General features: G+C 41.4%; 1 protein-coding gene across 3 annotated transcripts in view; it reads right to left on the bottom strand.

Moving 5' to 3' along the window:
• The window catches only part of pcsk5b (proprotein convertase subtilisin/kexin type 5b), a 330784-nt gene that overhangs the window by 112660 nt on the left and 198484 nt on the right, over positions 1-19640 (bottom strand). For all 3 annotated transcript variants that reach the window (XM_034170406.1, XM_034170404.1, XM_034170405.1), the window contains exons 17-19: positions 12425-12509; positions 1055-1158; positions 734-872 (exon numbers count right to left, since the gene is read on the bottom strand). In XM_034170406.1, the coding sequence (XP_034026297.1) occupies positions 734-872; positions 1055-1158; positions 12425-12509 (328 nt within the window). The remainder of the gene's footprint in view (positions 1-733; positions 873-1054; positions 1159-12424; positions 12510-19640) is intronic.

Genomic DNA, 19640 nt, shown 5'->3' with positions numbered 1-19640 from the left:
AGGAGTACTGCTTGCACTGGAATGTCCGCTGCAACATTTTGGCCACAGTGCATGTTTCTCTGAAGTTTGAAAAATGGGGTTGTCTTATTTTCAGGGTCTATATCCCAATTCAGCGGCTACACACTTCAGAGGCTACAATCGTCAGCTGCTTGCATCGTAAGCATAAATATGCTGTCTCATTTCTAATGTTCCTTGGTTGCTGAAGAAGACCAAAGAGATGCCCACATTTCACCTGACTGTAGCATATAGAGCTGTGGGAGGTGGAGATGGAGCAGATGTCTGCCCGGGTGGGTGCCATTGAGGACCCAGATCAGATCCTGAGAGCGGCAGACATGGTGATGCACAAATCTAACAAGTTCCCAGACATGACCTGACTTGTGTGAGGACACTGTATCCCTGCTTACTACTGTTGCTAATTAAGTCATCCCTGAATGAGTCCAGGTTTCAACAAACAAAAGCATGCAATGTTCTTAATTCAGTATGAAGTGAAATACCCTCTTTGCCTGGTTGCCACTTTCTCAGAATGACAAAGGAGAAACTATGCACACTAGGAATTACAAAGAGGGAACAGTGGTGTTAGAAAAGGAAACAAGGGTTAAACTTTAAAGAAACATTTTTAAGCATCCGCCACACTTGTGAAAGCTTTGGATTTTCTTGGTTTATCCCTTAAGACTGGAGATCTGACACCCTTTCTTGAATGCATTGTGGTACAATTGTTGATGTGCTGACTCACTTCTTGCAGGACTTCAGCACCTGTCCATTATCAGATATCTGCTCTGACAGGTAATAACCGGTACTGCAAGTTGACACACAGCGCCAGTCCTCTAGCATGAAACCATCTGCACATTTAGTGCAAGCTTCTATACCTGTGCCTGTAGAACACATTAAAACACGTCACAGCATTGATTGACAAAAGAGGGAAAAAAAGTATTTTGAAAACAATGGAAATATTACATCTGCTGAATAAAAAGCTTGTGTTAGTGCTAATGACTGATATAATCTGTCTAAAGCTGTGTTAGCACAGATTTCTGCTGAATGTTTTGCCATTTCCTACCTGCACATGTGGCACAGGCCCGATGGCAGGGCTCACACATCTTCTTGTGGCCATTATAATAAGTCCCAGGGTCACAAGTCATCTGACATTTTGTCCCTTGAAGACTGGATGGAGAAACACATTCATACCATCAGTACGCCATCAAATCAAAAGATTTCAGGCTGTAAAAATACTGACCTTGACCAATACATGACGGTGGAATGCCAACATGAACTCAACATGCATAAAGTAGTTTTCAACCCAAAGTGACCATCAACACTGTCAGCATTGTGGTGCACTAAAACAAAGCCAACCTTGTGGAACATCATTTTTATTTTCATATTTTACATTTCCAACTATAAGGCCAGTTTTCACTACTGCAATGCTGCACATCAGCATCGCTTTTGTCTGACGCCAAAGACCCCTGGAAAAGAATTCAGCCTGAACAACAAACACAGAGCCTTTTTGATAGGATGACGTGCTGCCCCTCCAAACTCAAGATCACATTTGTCTCTACTGAATGAGGAAAGAAGCTGATTGGTTCAATGCTGTAGAAATCTGTAGTGTAATGTGTAGTGTAGTGCTTTACACTAGATTTCTACTCCGCTGCCCTTCCTAGTGCAGTATGTAGCACTGCCCCCAGTGGTATTGTGGAACTCCTTCAGTATGTCAATCAAGTTGGCACCGTTGTGCACCAGTGCAGTAACTCAGCTTTATCTTGAGTGGAGGTTTTATATGCAGACAGCACAAAGAACAACCAACCAACCAACCAAAAAACCTCATTGGCATAAGCTGTGTGTCAGTGATGAGGAACATAAGAGCTCATGAAGATTTCCACACTAAGGATCAGAAAATATGGAGTAAAAGTATCCTACAGTGCACAAACTATACCCCCAGTAAGATTTTTGGACTAATTGTATAGCCTTGTTCATGGTGTCAAATTATTCCCAGCATACAAAACTTTCTGCAATATGTCACCTATTGTTAAAAGGTAGTTTATTCAACTGTGATTACATTCTGTTAAGTTCACCTATATAATGAAGCAGATTTGCTGGCCTATTCCTGAAGTAAAATTTTTCCCTACACTGCTAACAGCATAGGGCTTGTAGAGCAAAAATGTAGAGCAGTTGTTGAATGGGTGGGTAGGTAAGTGGTTGGGTTAGTCCATTCCAGCCAGTTTTTGTAGACAATAACTCAAAAACCAATAAATGTTGTCATCTTGTACACCTCCAACTTAAACAGACATATGAGGACAAATTTATTAAAATCTGCAACTTTGTTTAGGTAATATAATATCCCATAAATGTATCTGCCATCTGTTGGAGCAGCACTGCCTTCAGTTGAGCTAATAACCTAAGCCAGCAACCACTTGGAGAAACATGAGGTCCACAACATTACCAAATATGTGACAAAATATACTGCAGAGCAAACAGAATTGGAATAATGGGAATTTTGACCAGTGCAGATGACATAAGACGTCTCTATTTCTGAATCTGATGAGGCATACTCATACAAGACACACTCAATCACTAATCTTCAACCGCATGCTCCAATTAAGGGTCACAGGGGGCTGGAGCCTATTTGTACGAGACACAGAGGTCAATATAAGAACTAGAGTCCACAGTCGCACTAAGCCATGTCCCAGCAAGGAGGCGTGGTCGCCATTTTACATCCGGGCAACTCAGTAGGCAGCACACAGATGCTCAATTACAACCCCAATTCCAATTAAGTTGGGACGTCGCGTGAATGTAAATAAAAACAGAACACAATGATTTGAAAATCCTCTTCAACCTATATTCGATTGAATACACCACAAAGACAAGATATTTAATGTTCAAACTGATAGACTTTTTTGTTTTTGTGCAAATATTTTCTCATTTTGAAATGGATACCTGCAACACATTTCAAAAACGCTGGGACAGTGGCAACAAAAGACTGTGAAAGTTGATGAATGCTCAAAGAACACCTGTTTGGAACATTCCACAGGTGAACAGATTAATTGGAAACAGGTGAGTGTCATGATTGGGTATAAAAGGTGCATCCCCAAAAGGCTTAGCCATTCACAAGCAAAGATGGGGTGAGGATCATCACTTTGTGAACAACTGTGTGGAAAAAGGCCAATAGTTGAAGAACAATGTTTCTCAGCGTTCAGTTGCAAGGAATTTAGGGATTCCATCATCTACAGTCCATAATATAATCAGAAAATTCAGAGAATCTGGAGAACTTTCTACATGTAAGCGGCAAGGCCAAAAACCAACATTGAATGCCCGTGACCTTCGATCCCTTAGGCAGCACTGAATTAAAAACCAACATCATTGTGTAAAGGATCTTACTGTGTGGGCTCAGAAATACATTACATCTACAAGTGCAAGTTAAAACTCTACCATGCAAAGTGAAAGCCATACATCAACAACATCCAGAAACGCCGCCGCCTTCTCTAGGCCCGAGCTCATTTGAACGCAAAGTGGAAATGTGTGCTGTGGCCTGATTTAAATTGCTTTTGGAAATCATGAACCTCCGGACACAACGGGGAAAAAGACCATACAGACTGTTACCAGCGCAAAGTTCAAAACCCAGCATCTGTGATTTCAATTTCAATTTATTTTCATTTATATAGCGCCAAATCACAACAGAGTTACCTCAAGGCACTTCACACAAGTAAGGTCTAACCTTACCAACCCCCAGAGCAACAGTAGTAAGGAAAAACTCCCTCTGAGGAAGAAACCTCAAGCAGACCAGACTCAAAAGGGTGACCCTCTGCTTGGGCCATGCTACAGACACAAATTAGAGAACAATTCACAAAACGAATATACAGGAAATGCTGTTGGTGCACAGGACAGGTTGGGTCGCCAGCACAAATACAACTCCCATCTCTAGATGGAGCTGCACCTTAAACAGAGAGAATAAACACAATTGGGCATCAGAAAGACAAGAAATACTGTATAATTTGCCAGCATTAATCAACAAGAAAAACAGAAGAAATATTAAGGTGATTGCCGGTCACTAGCCCTAAGCTTCACTAAAAGACCCAGAATTTAGGTAAAGTTGAGGCCGCGGCACGCTCCGTTTACTAATAAAATGAATTAAAAGAGTAATGCCGCGTTCACACCGCCTGCAGTCCAGACCTGTCGCCCATTGAAAATGTGTTGCGCATTATGAAGCGCAAAATATGATAACGGAGACTCCGGACTGTTGAACAATTGAAGTCGTACATCAAGCAAGAATGGGAAAGAATTTCACCTACAAAGCTTCAACAATTAGTGTCCTCAGTTCACAAATGCTTATTGAGTGTTGTTAGAAGGAAAGGTGATGTAACACAGTGGTAAACATACCACTGTCCCAGCTTTTTTGAAACATGTTGCAGGCATCCATTTCAAAATGAGCAAATATTTGCACAAAAACAATAAAGTTTATCAGTCTGAAGATTAAATATCTTGTCTTTGTGGTGTATTCAATTGAATATAGGTTGAAGAGGATTTGCAAATCATTGTATTCTGTTTTTATTTACATTTTACGCAACGCACCAACATCATGGGGTATGAAGCCCTCTGAAACAAAGAAAACTCACTTCAAACTGTCAAGTAAAAATTCTTTGTCTTCTGTAGTATTCTGATTGGTACCATTCTGGTAAATGTGCCAAAAGGGTGCTGTGTCGCTGGCTGTACAGTCAATAAAATACAAAATTAGGGCCTAAAGCAATTGACATTATTGTTCTGCTGTGCACAAAGTAACACTGTCACCCATTTTGAAAACGCTTGCACACTGAGAAACTCAAAAGTGGCTTATTCACATTTAATCGGTAAAATGCTCTCACTTGTAAAACAAACTAGGGCTGCAACTAATGATTATTTTAGTAATCGATTAATCAGTTGATTATTTTTTCAATTAATCGTTTTTTATTCCTTGTTTTTTACTTACATGTGACTTTTGCCATTATTTCTTTGAGTTATTATTAAAAGGCCTTTATCATGCAACATCAACGTTTGACCTTGTAACAAAGTTATGATGTTATATTCTTGTCAAAAACATACCTGGAGTAGTGTTTTGTTTTATTTTGCACATACATACATCACCGACACACCACAAAGAGATTTCCATCAGGTTTAACCCGATTATGAGCATTTTTGGATGCCTACAGCAACTATCTCAACCACTGACAACATATTACAGCAAGAGTCCACGAAAGTTTTTTCAAGGCCTAAGTGTAATATGTGATCTTTAATAAGATATGTTCATGAAAAAAAGACACAAATGTGCAATTTATTGCATTTTATTTTTTTCTTGTGTAAAAACACAGCTTAGATGTGGTTTGACCAAAACAAATTGTCATTAAACTTAAATAAAACAGGGATGAAGTCTCCACTCCACTGTAAGAGTCACTCGGTGTTCACAGGAAACAGTTATTTCTATATTTATTTCTGTTCATTGTTTTACAGGGTTCTTTTTGTCCGTTTTTCTAAAATTGTATTGTAGCATTGTTGTTGCTATTATTAATAATATACGAGGTCTGTTAGAAAAGTATCAGACCTTTTTATTTTTTGCAAAAACCTGATGGATTTGAATCACGTGTGCTTGCATGAGCAAACGAACCTTCGTGCGCATGCGTGAACGTTTCACGCCTGTCGATTGCATCATTTTCTGGTAAGCAGCCTTTGTGTGAGGACATGTGTTGTGCGCTCAGCCGGATTTTCATTGTAAGGAAAAAGACGGAACGACTGGAGGAGCGCTATTGCATCAAATTTTGCCAGAAACTGGGCGACATCCAGGTGGAAACCATTCGGAAGATTCAGACGGCTTTCGGTGATGATCCTATGGGCATCACACAGATTAAGGAGCGGTACAACTGGTTGAAACACGTCCGCACAACGGTGGAGAGCGCACCGCGCTCCGGTCGGTCATCAACATGCTGAAATGACCAGATCCTTTCCAAAGTGAACGCTGTGGTGATGCGGGACCATCGTGTGACTGTCCGAGAAATTGCGGAAGAGATGGACATCAGCACTTTTTCGGCACATTCCATTGTGACAGAAGATGTGGCTATGAAAAGAGTGGCGGTGAAATTCGTGCTGCTGCTTACGGCAGAGCAAAAGCGCCTCCGTGTTGAAGTCTCACAGGACATGCTGTGACATGCCCACCTCTTCCACAATTTCTCGGACAGTCACATGACTGAAAAGTCCCCGAAAGCCGTCTGAATCATCCGAATGGTTTCCACCTGGCTGTTGCCCAGTTTCTGGCAAAATTTGATGTGGCACTGCTCCAGTTGTTCCATCTTTTTCCTTGGAATGAAAACCCGCCGAGCGCACAACACACGTCCTCACATAAAGGCTACTTACCAGAAAATGATCCAACGACAGGCGTGAAAAAGTTCACGCATGCGCACGAAGGTTCAAGGTTTGCTCATGCAAGCACACGTGATTCAAATCCATCAGGTTTTTGCAAAAACTAAAAAGGTCTGATACTTTTCTAACAGACCTCGTATAAATTAAAAATAAATGCTAACGCGTTAGCATCGGTCCCGTTTTTAAGTTAGAAAATACATCTATCAACTGTTTCAGAACACCATAACAGGTCGGTTTAACATGAAAAGGTAAATATTACTCACAGACATATGCTCTTTAGGGTTTTAGCAGGGAAAAATTAAGATAAAGCAAAATAAAACAAAAAAACCAAAGCAGCAAATCAAAGCACTGCTTCACTGGTTCAAAGCAAAGCCACACCCTACTCTACCTGAGGAAGGTCTGCCAATGTTCCCACAAAGACAGGGAGGAGAAGGACTGTTGCTCATGGCAAGCAGAAAACAGAGCAAAAAGGAGTGAAAATTCACATAGTCCCTTCCTCTACGGTGCGGCATCATCCACGCAGACATTGCTGCTGCTTTGATTAGCGCAGAATGGGATGTTGCTTTGACAGTGAGAGTATCATATTTCGGCTCCAAAACATGCATGTCACCACGTGCACGTGTGTATGTGTGGTTAAATTTTCCAAATGATGGAAATCCATTGTGCTGATGGAGAATTTTAACCCATGTTCTTGTCACTTTGTCCATGACATCTGGTCGATGAACAGGTGTATGTTGCCTGCCATGCCTGTCCAAGGACATGGACAACTCTTCACTTATGTCTAGTTGATATTTTCCCCTGCTAGACCGATGTCTAGTTAAAATACATGTCGTTTGTCATTAAAATTGTTTTAAAAGACCGGCGTTTTTTTATTTTATTTTGTGCCTTAAATAACCGAGCCGCTGCTCGTAGGTTATAATGATCCGTGTAACTTTCAACACTAATATTTGGGAGTGTGTGGGTGTCAGAGTAAGTTTAATAGTTTCCTTACATAATTTAATGTAATTAATTTTACTGGCTTGATATCCAGGTCAGAACGACATTTTATCCACACTGAAAATGCATTAACATGTTTGTCAATATTTTGCCCGGTTAGGAGGTGTCATGTCCCTGTCCATGAAGGGACATTCACATTTAGTAGGCAGCACTGGGACTGCGGACTCTAGTACTCATTATTAACCTCTGTGTTACGAGACCACTGTATTAAAAAAGGTCTGAGAAAGTTAAGAGAAGTTTATGAAAATGTTCTTGCATAAGACCAATTGTTGAAAGTTTACATGAAAAAGAAAACACCCATGCTGTGTTACCACCTGCTGTACACCGACACCTGCTGGACACGTCAGGAATGAGCATCCACATCAAATTATGAATTTTATATTTCAAAGCTACACCCAGCATATGGTGATTAATGAAGAAAATGAAGGAGAGAAGGCTGAATGATGTTGAGAGAGAAAATCAGGAAGTGCAACAGATTAGTAAGGATGACGTGAGGACAGTTCAGGGCTGTGAAAACTCTGGATCCGAGGAATTCCACGGATTTCATCATGGGGGGGGGGGGGGGTAGTGTTGTACTCTGTAATCGTGATCATCACAGAGTTTTTCTATCGCAAAGCGTTCTTTTTTTTTTTTTTTTACAACATTGTGCAAGTTTTATAAATCCGCGGACACTGATCTGTATCTGGTATATAGGGAGTAGGATGCTGAGGATGGAACCACCAGGAAGGAAGAAAATAAGAGAGCCAAAGATGAGGTTAATGGATGTGGCAAAGGAGAACATGCAGGTAGCTGGTGTGACAGAGGAAGATGCAGAGGACACTGGTGAGATGGAGACAGATCTGCTGCGACGACCCCTAACGGGAGCAGCCGAAAGAAGAAGTAGTCAGTATCAGGTCTGCACGTGCACTAGAATAGGTATATTGCTAACCCGTTTAGGGTCAAAGGTCAAAATCTGAATTTTGGTCTTTTTGGGGGGAGCTCATTTTGATCAAATAGACATTTAAAGTCTCTGAGTACTTTAAGGTCAAAGTCTGCCTTTTAGCCACAGAGGGGTAATTTCAATGGGAATAAAAGGCCAAAACAACAGTTTCCTGTAGTTTTCAGAAAAAAAAAACAACTGGAGCAAATATCAGCTTATTCACTGAGTAGTTAAACCCAAGATCTGTTCTGTAGCCTCGGTGGACACCGAGCTCTGAGTAGTGGGGTGAATTTTGATGTTTATGGCTGTTATCACAGTGAAGCTTCAGTTTTTCCTGACAAAGTATTCCATCTTGAATACCAATATTAAGACTGTAGAACAATTTGTTCCTGAAATATGACATAACATTGATAAAAATTTTTTCAACTAGTCAGGCCAGCACATGGGTCATTCAACCCCAACTGGCAGCAACAGCAGATTTCCAGCACACAGTTTCTCATCACTTTGTGAAAGTTGTCCAACAATCTATTGTGCAACACTCCTTTAAAATGTTTTGTTTTGTTTGGTGGGGTTGTAGCCATATGATATAGTTACGTTTGAGGACTGCCTTTAATGGTTATTATGACTGATGTATTACAATGTGAACATCGCGCAGACTGATTTTAAAGTACATTTGACTTTTGTTTTGACTGTTTGCAAAATGACTGGATTTTCCATATGTAGGTTAGAGGTACATGAGGAGGCAGGACCTAGAGGCTCTCAAGTCAGTTCTTTGGAATCACAGTGACGACAGGTTGCTGCAATGAGTTAAGAAGCAGCTGCTTCTAGTTAGCCAAAGTTTCCCAGAAACAATTTTGATTGGGTGTCTCTTCCTCATCAGCTCCTAATCAACCATGAATGGTGAGCTGAAAAAGACAGTGGTAATGGTGTGTCTGTGTTAGTTCATGTCTTACTGTAACCTCATTGGCAGCAAAGAAATGCTCCCACACTCACCTGTGGCTACACTCAACATATGAAATATGTTTCAAGATAACGATACGCTTGAATTTTAGCACATTGAAATGAACTGCGCTCTGTTAGGTTAAGTGCAGTAGGGGCGGACTGAAGATGCTGGTGTGGAAGTGCCCACAAAGTGAAGCAGAACATGTTTGGGTGGGTAACTCCAGGGGTTCTCCAAATTAAACATCACAACCAAAATAAGCAGCAGCTCCGCATTTTGTGGGTTTCTGTATGAGTATATTTAGGCTTTACTAATCCTGAGTCACAGGGTGAAAGTGTTGCTAACCCAAACTAAAGTGTTCGTGCGTTCACCTAGATTGGCAATACTACATCCCTGCTTTATTAGAGATGATAGACACAAACAATTTTTATTCACCAAATTAAACAATAAAAAATAAAATAAAAAACAGAACAGAGGGTGATGGTTGACCAATATACAAATAATGAATGTTTATGAGTTCAATGGTACGAATATTTCATGAGGTGAAAGCTGGTATGTTTCAGCTTTCACTGAATCACGTCAGCTTTTCATCTGTACAGCTCTTCATGCATCCAGACGGCTTACAGCAGAGTGGATTTTGTGTGTGTTTTTCTCAATCAAATCGTCGTGCGAATTCCTCCGCACGTCTGTCTCAATGTGCCGAAAAAGTGCTGATGTCCACGTCTTCTGCAATTTCTGTGGTAGTCAGATGACGTCCCAGATCAACACGGCGTTTAGTTTGGAAATGAATGGCACATTCCACTGTTACAGGAGTTTTTCTCATGGAAAGAGGAGCGGAGGAATTTGCGCGTTGGGACGGAGCCGCATGGCGCAAAGCAACGCCGTGATGAAGCCTCACAGGACATGTTCTGGCATGTCCAGCTCATCCACAAATTTTCGGATAGTCACACGACTGAAAAGCCACTGAAAGCCGTCCTGTGAGACCAACACGGAGGTGCTTTTGTCCTCGCCATTCACGGCTCTGTGGCGCATCCCTCCGCTTCTCTTTCCATGACAAAAACTCCTGTAACAGTGGAATGTGCCGAAAAAGTGCTGATGTCCACGTCTTCTGCCATTGCTGTAGTAGTCAGACGACATCCCGGATCAACAAAGCCTTCACTTTGGAAATGATCGGGTTGTTGCAGCAGGGTTTCAGCCTGTTGATCGCCGCTCGGAGTGCGCCGCGCTCTCAGCAGCTGTGGGCGGTCTTTAAACCGGCTGGAGCACTCCTTAATCTGTGTGATCCCCATAAAATCGTCCCTGAAAGCCATCTGAATTTTCCGAATGGTGTCCACCTGGAGGTCTCTCACAGTTTCTGGAAAAATTTGATGCAGCAAAGCTCCAAATCGTTCAGACATTTTATTCGCAATAAAAATCCGACGAGGGGGGTGAACCACTGCTCACACAAAGCCTGCTCACAGGCGAATGATGCAACCGACAGGCATGAAAAAACTCACGCATGCGCATGAAGGTTCAAGCTTGGCTGATGCAATCACACGTGATTCAAATCCATATGGTCTTTGCAAAAAATAAAAAGGTTGGATAGTTTTCTAACAGACCTCGTGTATGTATATATATATATATATATATATATATATATATATATATATATATATATATATATAAAAATGGCAGGGTAATGGTAAATGGACTGCATTTATATAGCGCTTTTCCATCTGCATCAGACGCTCAAAGCGCTTTACAATTATGCCTCGCATTCACCCCGATGTCAGGGTGCTGCCATACAAGGCGCTCACTACACACCGAGAGCAACTAGGGGATTAAGGACCTTGCCCAAGGGCCCTTAGTGATTTTCCAGTCAGGTGGAGATTTGAACCCATGATCTTCTGAACTCAAGCCCAACACCTTAACCACTAGGCCATCACCTCCCCTCAGGGGTGGTGGCCAAGTGGTTAATGCGCTTGGTTTCAGTGCAGAAGGTTCCGGGTTCAAATCCCACCCCTGCCACATTTCTCCATGTAATGTGGAGTTGCGCCAGGAAGGGCATCCGGCGTAAAACTTGTGCCAATTCAACATGCAGATCCACCTTGGATTTGCTGTGGCGACCCCGAGTGCAAACAAGGGAGCAGCTGAAAGGACTTACTTACTATATAGAAATAAATAAACATGTTACATAACTGATAATGACTTGAAATATGATGATCATGATAACAAGGGTTCTAAAGGCATAAACTTTATCAAGCTGACCTCCAGGAACACTTCCAGTATGTGATGCACATTAACCTTTTACAGTCAATATAACAGTACGCCCAGAAAAACTGTGCTTTTGAAGTCTATATTTCACTTAGTACAAATGTATTCAATACAAATCCAGATATATTTAGACAGTTTTTTCTTTTGTTGTTTTAGCTACAGCATCATATCAGTGTTGAAAGTAAATCCTGAATGTGAATTTAAAGAACAGAAAAAATAAGAAGCTGTATTGGTCATTGCACATACATACAACAAAACTCTCTGCATTTTGTTCTCTACACTTATCTCTGTACAACCAAAGTTTGGCACCCGGGTAACAGGTCTAGGTATAGAGACAGCGAAAACAGCACAAAAATAATCTGCATGTTTTGATGGTGGGAGGAGACTGGAGTCCCTCGAGAATATGCAAACTCCAGACAGAAATCAAACCCTGGACCTTACTGCTATTCCACTGTGCCACCATAATTTGAGGGAATTTAAGAACAAAGCAGGTAAAAGAATTACAGCACTTGTGTAAGCAGTTCCTCCTTTTTTGTCTGAGCCAAATGTAATTTATAGGACACTGCATAAGTGTGACTCATGCCATCATTATTTTATTAACAAGTCATCAGATAAAAGGTCTTAGACTTGATTACAAGTGTTACATATCACTTTAATTCATTTTATAGTGAAGAAATGGAAAGAGTATGTCACATTTGCTGAACAAAGGGTGGAGGAAACTAAGGAGAACACAAAGAACAGGGTGCAGCAAAGCAAAAACTAGTTTTGGAACTAGTTTTTTGGCTGCTATAACAAAACACCAAACATGATTGTGTATCTATAGCAACACAAACAGTAATCAAATTTGACATGGTTAAGATAGTAGCGATGAAGTAGCCAAAAGAAAGAGATGATCCACAAACTAATCAATGGGGAGACATGGGTCGGAGTGATCACCAGCTTACCTCATCCCAGCTTTACATTCTGTGCAGACGTTTGAGGTGGTGCACTTCTTACAGCTCTCTGGACATCGCCTACAAATGTTGGAATCTGAAAAACAGAGCAAGCAAATCATACATGTTGGCTAATAGAAACCAGGAGGCTGGCTGCATTTACAATGAAGAAATGGATGAAAAGGAGGAGAGAAGGGGGGCAGAGGGAACAAGATCTGTAAGAAACGTGCATGAGTAGGAGATAGAACACGAGCAAGAAGTGCAAGAACAAAAGTGAGGACAAAAGGCAGCAGCAAGCATGGGCAAAGGAGGAGAGGGAAGAAAAGAAATGTCAAAAGGTTACAACAGTGGAGATGAAAGAAGATTGTAGTGTTGGGAAGGGAGGACAAGAATGTAGATGAATGTTTCAGAAGTCAGAATAAAGGCAATGCCACACTTTGCACAATGCACATAAACAGTTCTGTTCAGCAGGGGTGAAGATTGCCTAATCGATAAATGAATCACACATTTCATTATTCCTCAGAATCCACTGTGGAGATATCCATTAATCACACGTTTAATTTCAAACTCCCTTTTCTTCCCCTTTCTTCTTCAGGAACACACGCTGGTTGGTTATATCTGGAAGAAGGAGACCAAAAGTAACCACTGGCCGATCTGCATGACTGTCAGGAATATAGACAATGCAGGCTGTGGAACAGATCAAAGAGGCTTTTATGGAAAGAAAAAGTAAAAAACAAACTGACTGTTGGCCAAGAAGCTCTGCTGAAACATACATATGATATCAGAGCTCTATTAAACCCTGTATATCTGTGGATCTGGTAAAAAGAAGATCTTTACAAGTACAAGTAGTAAAACTCAGACCAATGCACCAGATCCCTCTTGGAATCACCACAATGGTTTATATTTGTTTATGCACAAAATACACAAGTGCAGCCAATCTTTATGGCAGGTATTTACAGTGAGGAAAACAAGTATTTGAACACCCTGCGGTTTTGCAAGTTCTCCCACTTAGAAATCATGGAGGGGACTGAAATGTTCATCTTAGGTGCATGTCCACTGTGAGAGACATAATCTAAAAAAAATAAAAAACATCCGGAAATCACAATGTATGATTTTTTAAATAAATTATTTGTATGTTACTGCTGCAAATAAGTATTTGAACACCTACCAACCAGCAAGAATTCTGGCTCTCCCAGACCTGTTAATTTTTCCTTAAGAAGGCCTCTTATTCTGCACTCTTTACCTGTATTAATTGCACCTGTTTGAACTTGTTACCTGTATAAAAGACACCTGTTCACACACTCAATCAATCACACTCCAACCTGTCCACCACAGCCAAGACCAAAGAACTGTCTAAGGACACCAGGGGAAAAACTGTAGACCTGCCCAAGGCTGGGATGGACTACAGGACAACAGGCAAGCAGCTTGGTAGAAGACAACAACTGTTACGATTATTTATTAGAAAGTGGAAGAAACACAAGATGACTGTCAATCTCCCTCGGTCTGGGATTCCATGCAAGATCTCACTTTGTGGGGTAAGGATGATTTTGAGAAAGCTCAGAATTACACAGGAGGACCTGGTCAATGACCTGAAGAGAGCTGGGACCACAGTCACAAAGATTACATTAGTAACACATGATGCTATCATGGTTTAAAATCCTGCAGGGCAGCAAGGGCCCCCTGCTCAAGCCAGCACATGTCCAGGCCCGTTTGAAGTTCACCAGTGACCATCTGGATGATCCAGAGGAGGCATGGGAAAAGGTCATGTGGTCAGATGAGACCAAAATAGAGCTTTTAGGAATCAACTCCACTTACCATGTTTAGAGGATGAGAACCCCAAGAAAACCATCCCAACCGTGAAGCATGGGGGTGGAAACATCATTCTCTGGGGGTGCTCTTCTGCAAAGGGGACAGGACGACTGCACCGTATTGAAGGGAGGATGGATGGGGTCATGTATTGTGAGATTTTGGCAAACAACCTCCTTCCCTCAGTAAGAGCATTGAAGATGGGTCATGGCTGGGTCTTCCCGCATGACAATGACCGCAAACACACAGCCAGGGCAACTAAGGAGGGGCTCCGTAAGAAGCATTTCAAGGTCCTGGAGTGGCCTGGCCAGTCTCCAGACCTGAACTCAATAGAAAATCTTTGGAGGGAGCTGAAACTCCAAACCTGAAAGATCTAGAGAAGATCTGTATGGAGGAGTGGACCAAAATCCCTGCTGTAGTGTGTGCAAACCTGGTGAAAAACTACAGGAAATGTTTGACCTCTGTAATTGCAAACAAAGGCTACTGTACCAAATATTAACATTGATTTTCACAGGTGTTCAAATACTTATTTGCAGCAGTAACATACAAATAAATTATTAAAAAAAATCATACACTGTGATTTCTGGATTTTTTTTTTTTTTTTAGATTATGTCTTTCACAGTAGACATGCACCTAAGATGAAAATTTCAGACCCTTCCATGATTTCTAAGTGGGAGAACTTGCAAAATTGCAGGGTGTTGAAATACTTATTTTCCTCACTGTACAATTACAAAGACTGATTTCTTAGCATTTTGGCTTAAATAAATAAATAATAATAAAATCACATTGGTCACAGTCACACTGACTTTTATAGACTTTTCTTTGGCACCACAATAATTTTATTCCTTGCCATTTAAATCAGGGATTCATAATATGATACAGTGCATCCTGAAAGTATTCACAGTGCTTTGCTTTTCTCCACATTTTATGTTACAGCCTTATTTCAAATTGGATGAAATAATTTTTCCTCAGAATTCTACACACAATACCCCATAATGAGAATGTGAAAACAAATTTTTTTTAGATTTTTGTAATTTTATTTAAAAAAAAAAACCAACCCTATGAAATCACACGTACGTAAGTATTCACACCATTTGCCAAAAAGTTCAAAATTGAGCTCAGGTACATCCTGTTTCCACTGATCATCCTTGAGATGTAAATTCCGTTGACTGGACATGAATTGAAAAGGCACACACCTGTCTACATATAAGGGCCCACAGTTAACAGAGTATGTCAGAGCACAAACCAAGCATGAAGTCAAAGGAACGTCCTAGACGTCCTAGATAGGATTGTCTCAAGGCATAAATCTGGAAAAGGGTACAGAAACATTTCTGATGCTTTGAAGGTCCCAATTAGCACAGTGGCCTCTATCATCTGTAAAGGTCCACCAGGACTCTGCCTAGAGCTGGCTGCCATCTAAACTGAGCGATCTGGAACAAAGGCCTCAGTCAAGGAGGTGACCAAGAACCCAATGGTCACTCCAGCAGAGCCCCAGCATTCCTCTGGGGAGATAGAGGAATCTTCCAGATTGACAACCATCTCTGCAGCAATGCACCAGTCAGGCCTGTATGGCAGAGTGGCCAGACCAAAGCCTCCTTAGTAAAAGGCACATGGCAGCCTGCCTGGCACCTGAAGGACTCTCAGACCACGAGAAACAAAATTCTCTGCTCTGATGAGGCAAAGACTGAACTTAATGGCATGAATGCCAGGCATCGTGTTTGGAGGAATTAAGGTACCATCCCTACACTGAAGCATGGTGGTAGCAGCATCATGCTGTGGGGATGTTTTCCAGCAGCAGGAACTGGGAGACTAGTCAAGATTGATGAATGTAGCAATGTACAGAGACATCCTGCTCCAGAGTGCTCTTGACCTCAGACTGGGGCGACGGTTCATCTTTCAGCAGGACAATGACCCTAAGTGCATAGCCAAGCTATCGCAGCAGTGGCTTCAGGACAACTCTTTGAATGTCCTTGGGTGGCCCAGCCAGAGCCCAAACCTGAATCCACCGAACATCTCTGGAAAGATCTGAAAATGGCTGTGCACAAATGCTCACAAATGAAGCTTGAGAGGTGCTGCAAAGAGGAATGGGCAAAATGGCCCAAAGATATGTGCACCAAGCTTGTGGCATCATATTCAAGAAGACTTGAGGCTGTAATTGCTGCCAAAGGTGCATCAACTGATTGGCTGATTGGATGGAACTTGTCCTCAACTCAGCAACAAATGCACCTTCTTAATTAAGAATGCTAAATCGGAATGTCATTTATTCAAACTAACCAAAAATTTTAAGAATCCCAATAAGTTCTGGAATGATGTGAGCTCTGCCTCTGGTGCTACACCTCCTAGTGAGCTGCCCAATTTCCTGGTCAAAGATTCTACAAATCTGACTGATAAATGTGCCATGTTAGATTACTTGAACATTTCATTAAAGCAGGGCATTTGTTTGATTCCCTCAACATCAATCTGAAAAAAAACCTCCTCTACATAGTGAACCTGCTAGAGTAAGATGTTCTCCTGTTGATTGTCCATTTCAGTTTAAACCTGTGTTTGTCTCTGCGTTCTTAGGGTGCAGGACTACTTTGTGTCCCAAGGGTGAATAAAACGTCTGTGGGTCATAGAGCTTTCTCCTATCATGCCCCTGTTCTGTGGAATGATCTCCCTGCGCCAATACAACAGTCAGATTCTGTAGCGCAGAGGTCTCAAACCAGTTCCAGAAAGGGCCGAGAGGGTGCAGGCTTTCTGTGCAACCACCCACTCCAGCAGGTGATTACACTGATTAACTGATTTCACCTGCTCAAAGTGATGTTAATCAGTGAAATCACCTGCTGGAGTGGGTGGTTGCACAGAAAGCCTGCACCCTCTCGGCCCTTTCTGGAACCAGTTTGAGACCTCTGCTGTAGAGACTTTCAAGTCCAGACTTAAGACACACTTATTTTCCCTTTCGTATGGCTAGCATACTGGCATAGTATGTTTCTATGGTTTTTGCCCTTTTAAATTCATTTTATTAGTAAACGGAGTGTGCCATGGCCTCAACTTTATCTAAAGTCTGGGTAATTTACTGAAGCTTAGGGCTAGTGGCCGGCAATCACCTTATTATTTCTTCTGTTTTCTTGTTGCTTAATGCTGACAAATTATACTGTATTTGTTGTCTCTCCGATGCCTGATTCTGTTTTTTTCTCTCTGTCTGAGAAGCGACCCCATCCAAGGATTGGTGTGGTCTCTACTTCTGCAACCCTCCCACCCTATGCACTGGCAAAATTTCCTGCATATTCGTTTTGTAAATTGTTTTGTCAATTGTGTCGGTAGCATGGCCCAAGCAGAGGGTCGACCCTTTGAGTGTGGTCTGCTTGAGGTTTCTTCCTCAGAGGGAGTTTTTCCTTACCACTGTCACCCGTGTGCTTGCTCTGCGGGTTGGTAAGGTTAGATGTTACTTGTGTGATGCGCCTTGAGGCAGCTTTGTTATGATTTGGCCCTGACCTCTAGTAATACTGTGAGAAATCTTGGAGTCATTTTTGATCAGGATATGTCATTCAAAGCGCATATTAAACAAATATGTAGGACTGCTTTTTTGCATTTACGCAATATCTCTAAAATCAGAAAGGTCTTGTCTCAGAGTGATGCTGAAAAACTAATTCATGCATTTATTTCCTCTAGGCTGGACTATTGTAATTCATTATTATCAGGTTGTCCTAAAAGTTCCCTAAAAAGCCTTCAGTTAATTCAAAATGCTGCAGCTAGAGTACTGACGGGGACTAGAAGGAGAGAGCATATCTCACCCATATTGGCCTCTCTTCATTGGCTTCCTGTTAATTCTAGAATAGAATTTAAAATTCTTCTTCTTACTTATAAGGTTTTGAATAATCAGGTCCCATCTTATCTTAGGGACTTCGTAGTACCATATCACCCCAACAGAGCGCTTCGCTCTCAGACTGCAGGCTTACTTGTAGTTCCTAGGGTTTGTAAGAGTAGAATGGGAGGCAGAGCCTTCAGCTTTCAGGCTCCTCTCCTGTGGAACCAGCTCCCAATTCAGATCAGGGAGACAGACACCCTCTCTACTTTTAAGATTAGGCTTAAAACTTTCCTTTTTGCTAAAGCTTATAGTTAGGGCTGGATCAGGTGACCCTGAACCATCCCTTAGTTATGCTGCTATAGACGTAGACTGCTGGGGGGTTCCCATGATGCACTGTTTCTTTTTCTTTTTGCTCTGTATGCACCACTCTGCATTTAATCATTAGTGATCGATCTCTGCTCCCCTCCACAGCATGTCTTTTTCCTGGTTCTCTCCCTCAGCCCCAACCAGTCCCAGCAGAAGACTGCCCCTCCCTGAGCCTGGTTCTGCTGGAGGTTTCTTCCTGTTAAAAGGGAGTTTTTCCTTCCCACTGTAGCCAAGTGCTTGCTCACAGGGGGTCGTTTTGACCGTTGGGGTTTTACATAATTATTGTATGGCCTTGCCTTACAATATAAAGCGCCTTGGGGCAACTGTTTGTTGTGATTTGGCGCTATATAAAAAAATTGATTGATTGATTGATTGATTTGGCACTATATAAATGAAAATATATAAAAAATTAAATTGATGACTCTGGTTTACAAGACTCCTATTGGACTGGTTCCGGCCTATTTATCCAGTTTACTTCGGAGATCTGAAAGCGGTTATGGTCGCTCAAATGACATGTTATGCTTTCGTGTACCTTGTGTTCGCACTGAAGCAGGAAAGAAAGCTTTTAGTGTTTCTGCTCTGTCTGACTGGAATATTCTCCAATCCGAATTGAAACTGTCTGGGTTGACCTCATTGAACATCTTCCGCTCCATCTTAAGAGACTGCGGACAGAATTCTTTTGTACAATGGCTGTCTTTCTAAATTCAAATCTGTTTAGATTTTCCATTGCTACACTTCACTATGACCAAGATTATTGTATTTTTTGTATTCTATTTGTCATTAATGTTCTCATAATGATGTTAATCTGACCGTCATGATGTATGCTGCTGCCTTTTTTGGCCAAGTCAGCTTTGTTAAAGAGGTTTTGAGCTCAGTGAGATTCTATCTGGTTAAATAAATTATATTATTATTATCAACAAAGTATTGAGCAAAGGGTGTGAATACTTATGTACATGTGATTTCTTAGTATTTAATTTTTAATAAATTTGCAAAAAAAAACAAAAAAACTTTTTCATGTTGTCATTATTCGGTGTTGTGAACAGAATTTTGAGGGAATAAATGAATTTTGTCCGTTTTGGAATAAGGCTGTAACATAAAATATGGAAAAACGTGAAGTGCATTGATGCACAGTACTGCCAATATGATCAAAATTCACACAGTCTGGAAACAATTTAGAATTTCTCTAAAGGGGAGAGTTTGAAGTGGTCAGACACATTTCACATGGGGGGCTTACCCCAATTTGCAAGAGGGATGCCGGGAAGGACACTG

The sequence above is a fragment of the Thalassophryne amazonica genome, chromosome 5 (assembly GCF_902500255.1).
Source record: "Thalassophryne amazonica chromosome 5, fThaAma1.1, whole genome shotgun sequence".
Taxonomy (NCBI): Eukaryota; Metazoa; Chordata; class Actinopteri; order Batrachoidiformes; family Batrachoididae; genus Thalassophryne; species Thalassophryne amazonica.
The sequence above is the reverse complement of the archived record's forward strand: the minus strand, read 5'-3'. Positions and strand labels throughout refer to the sequence as shown.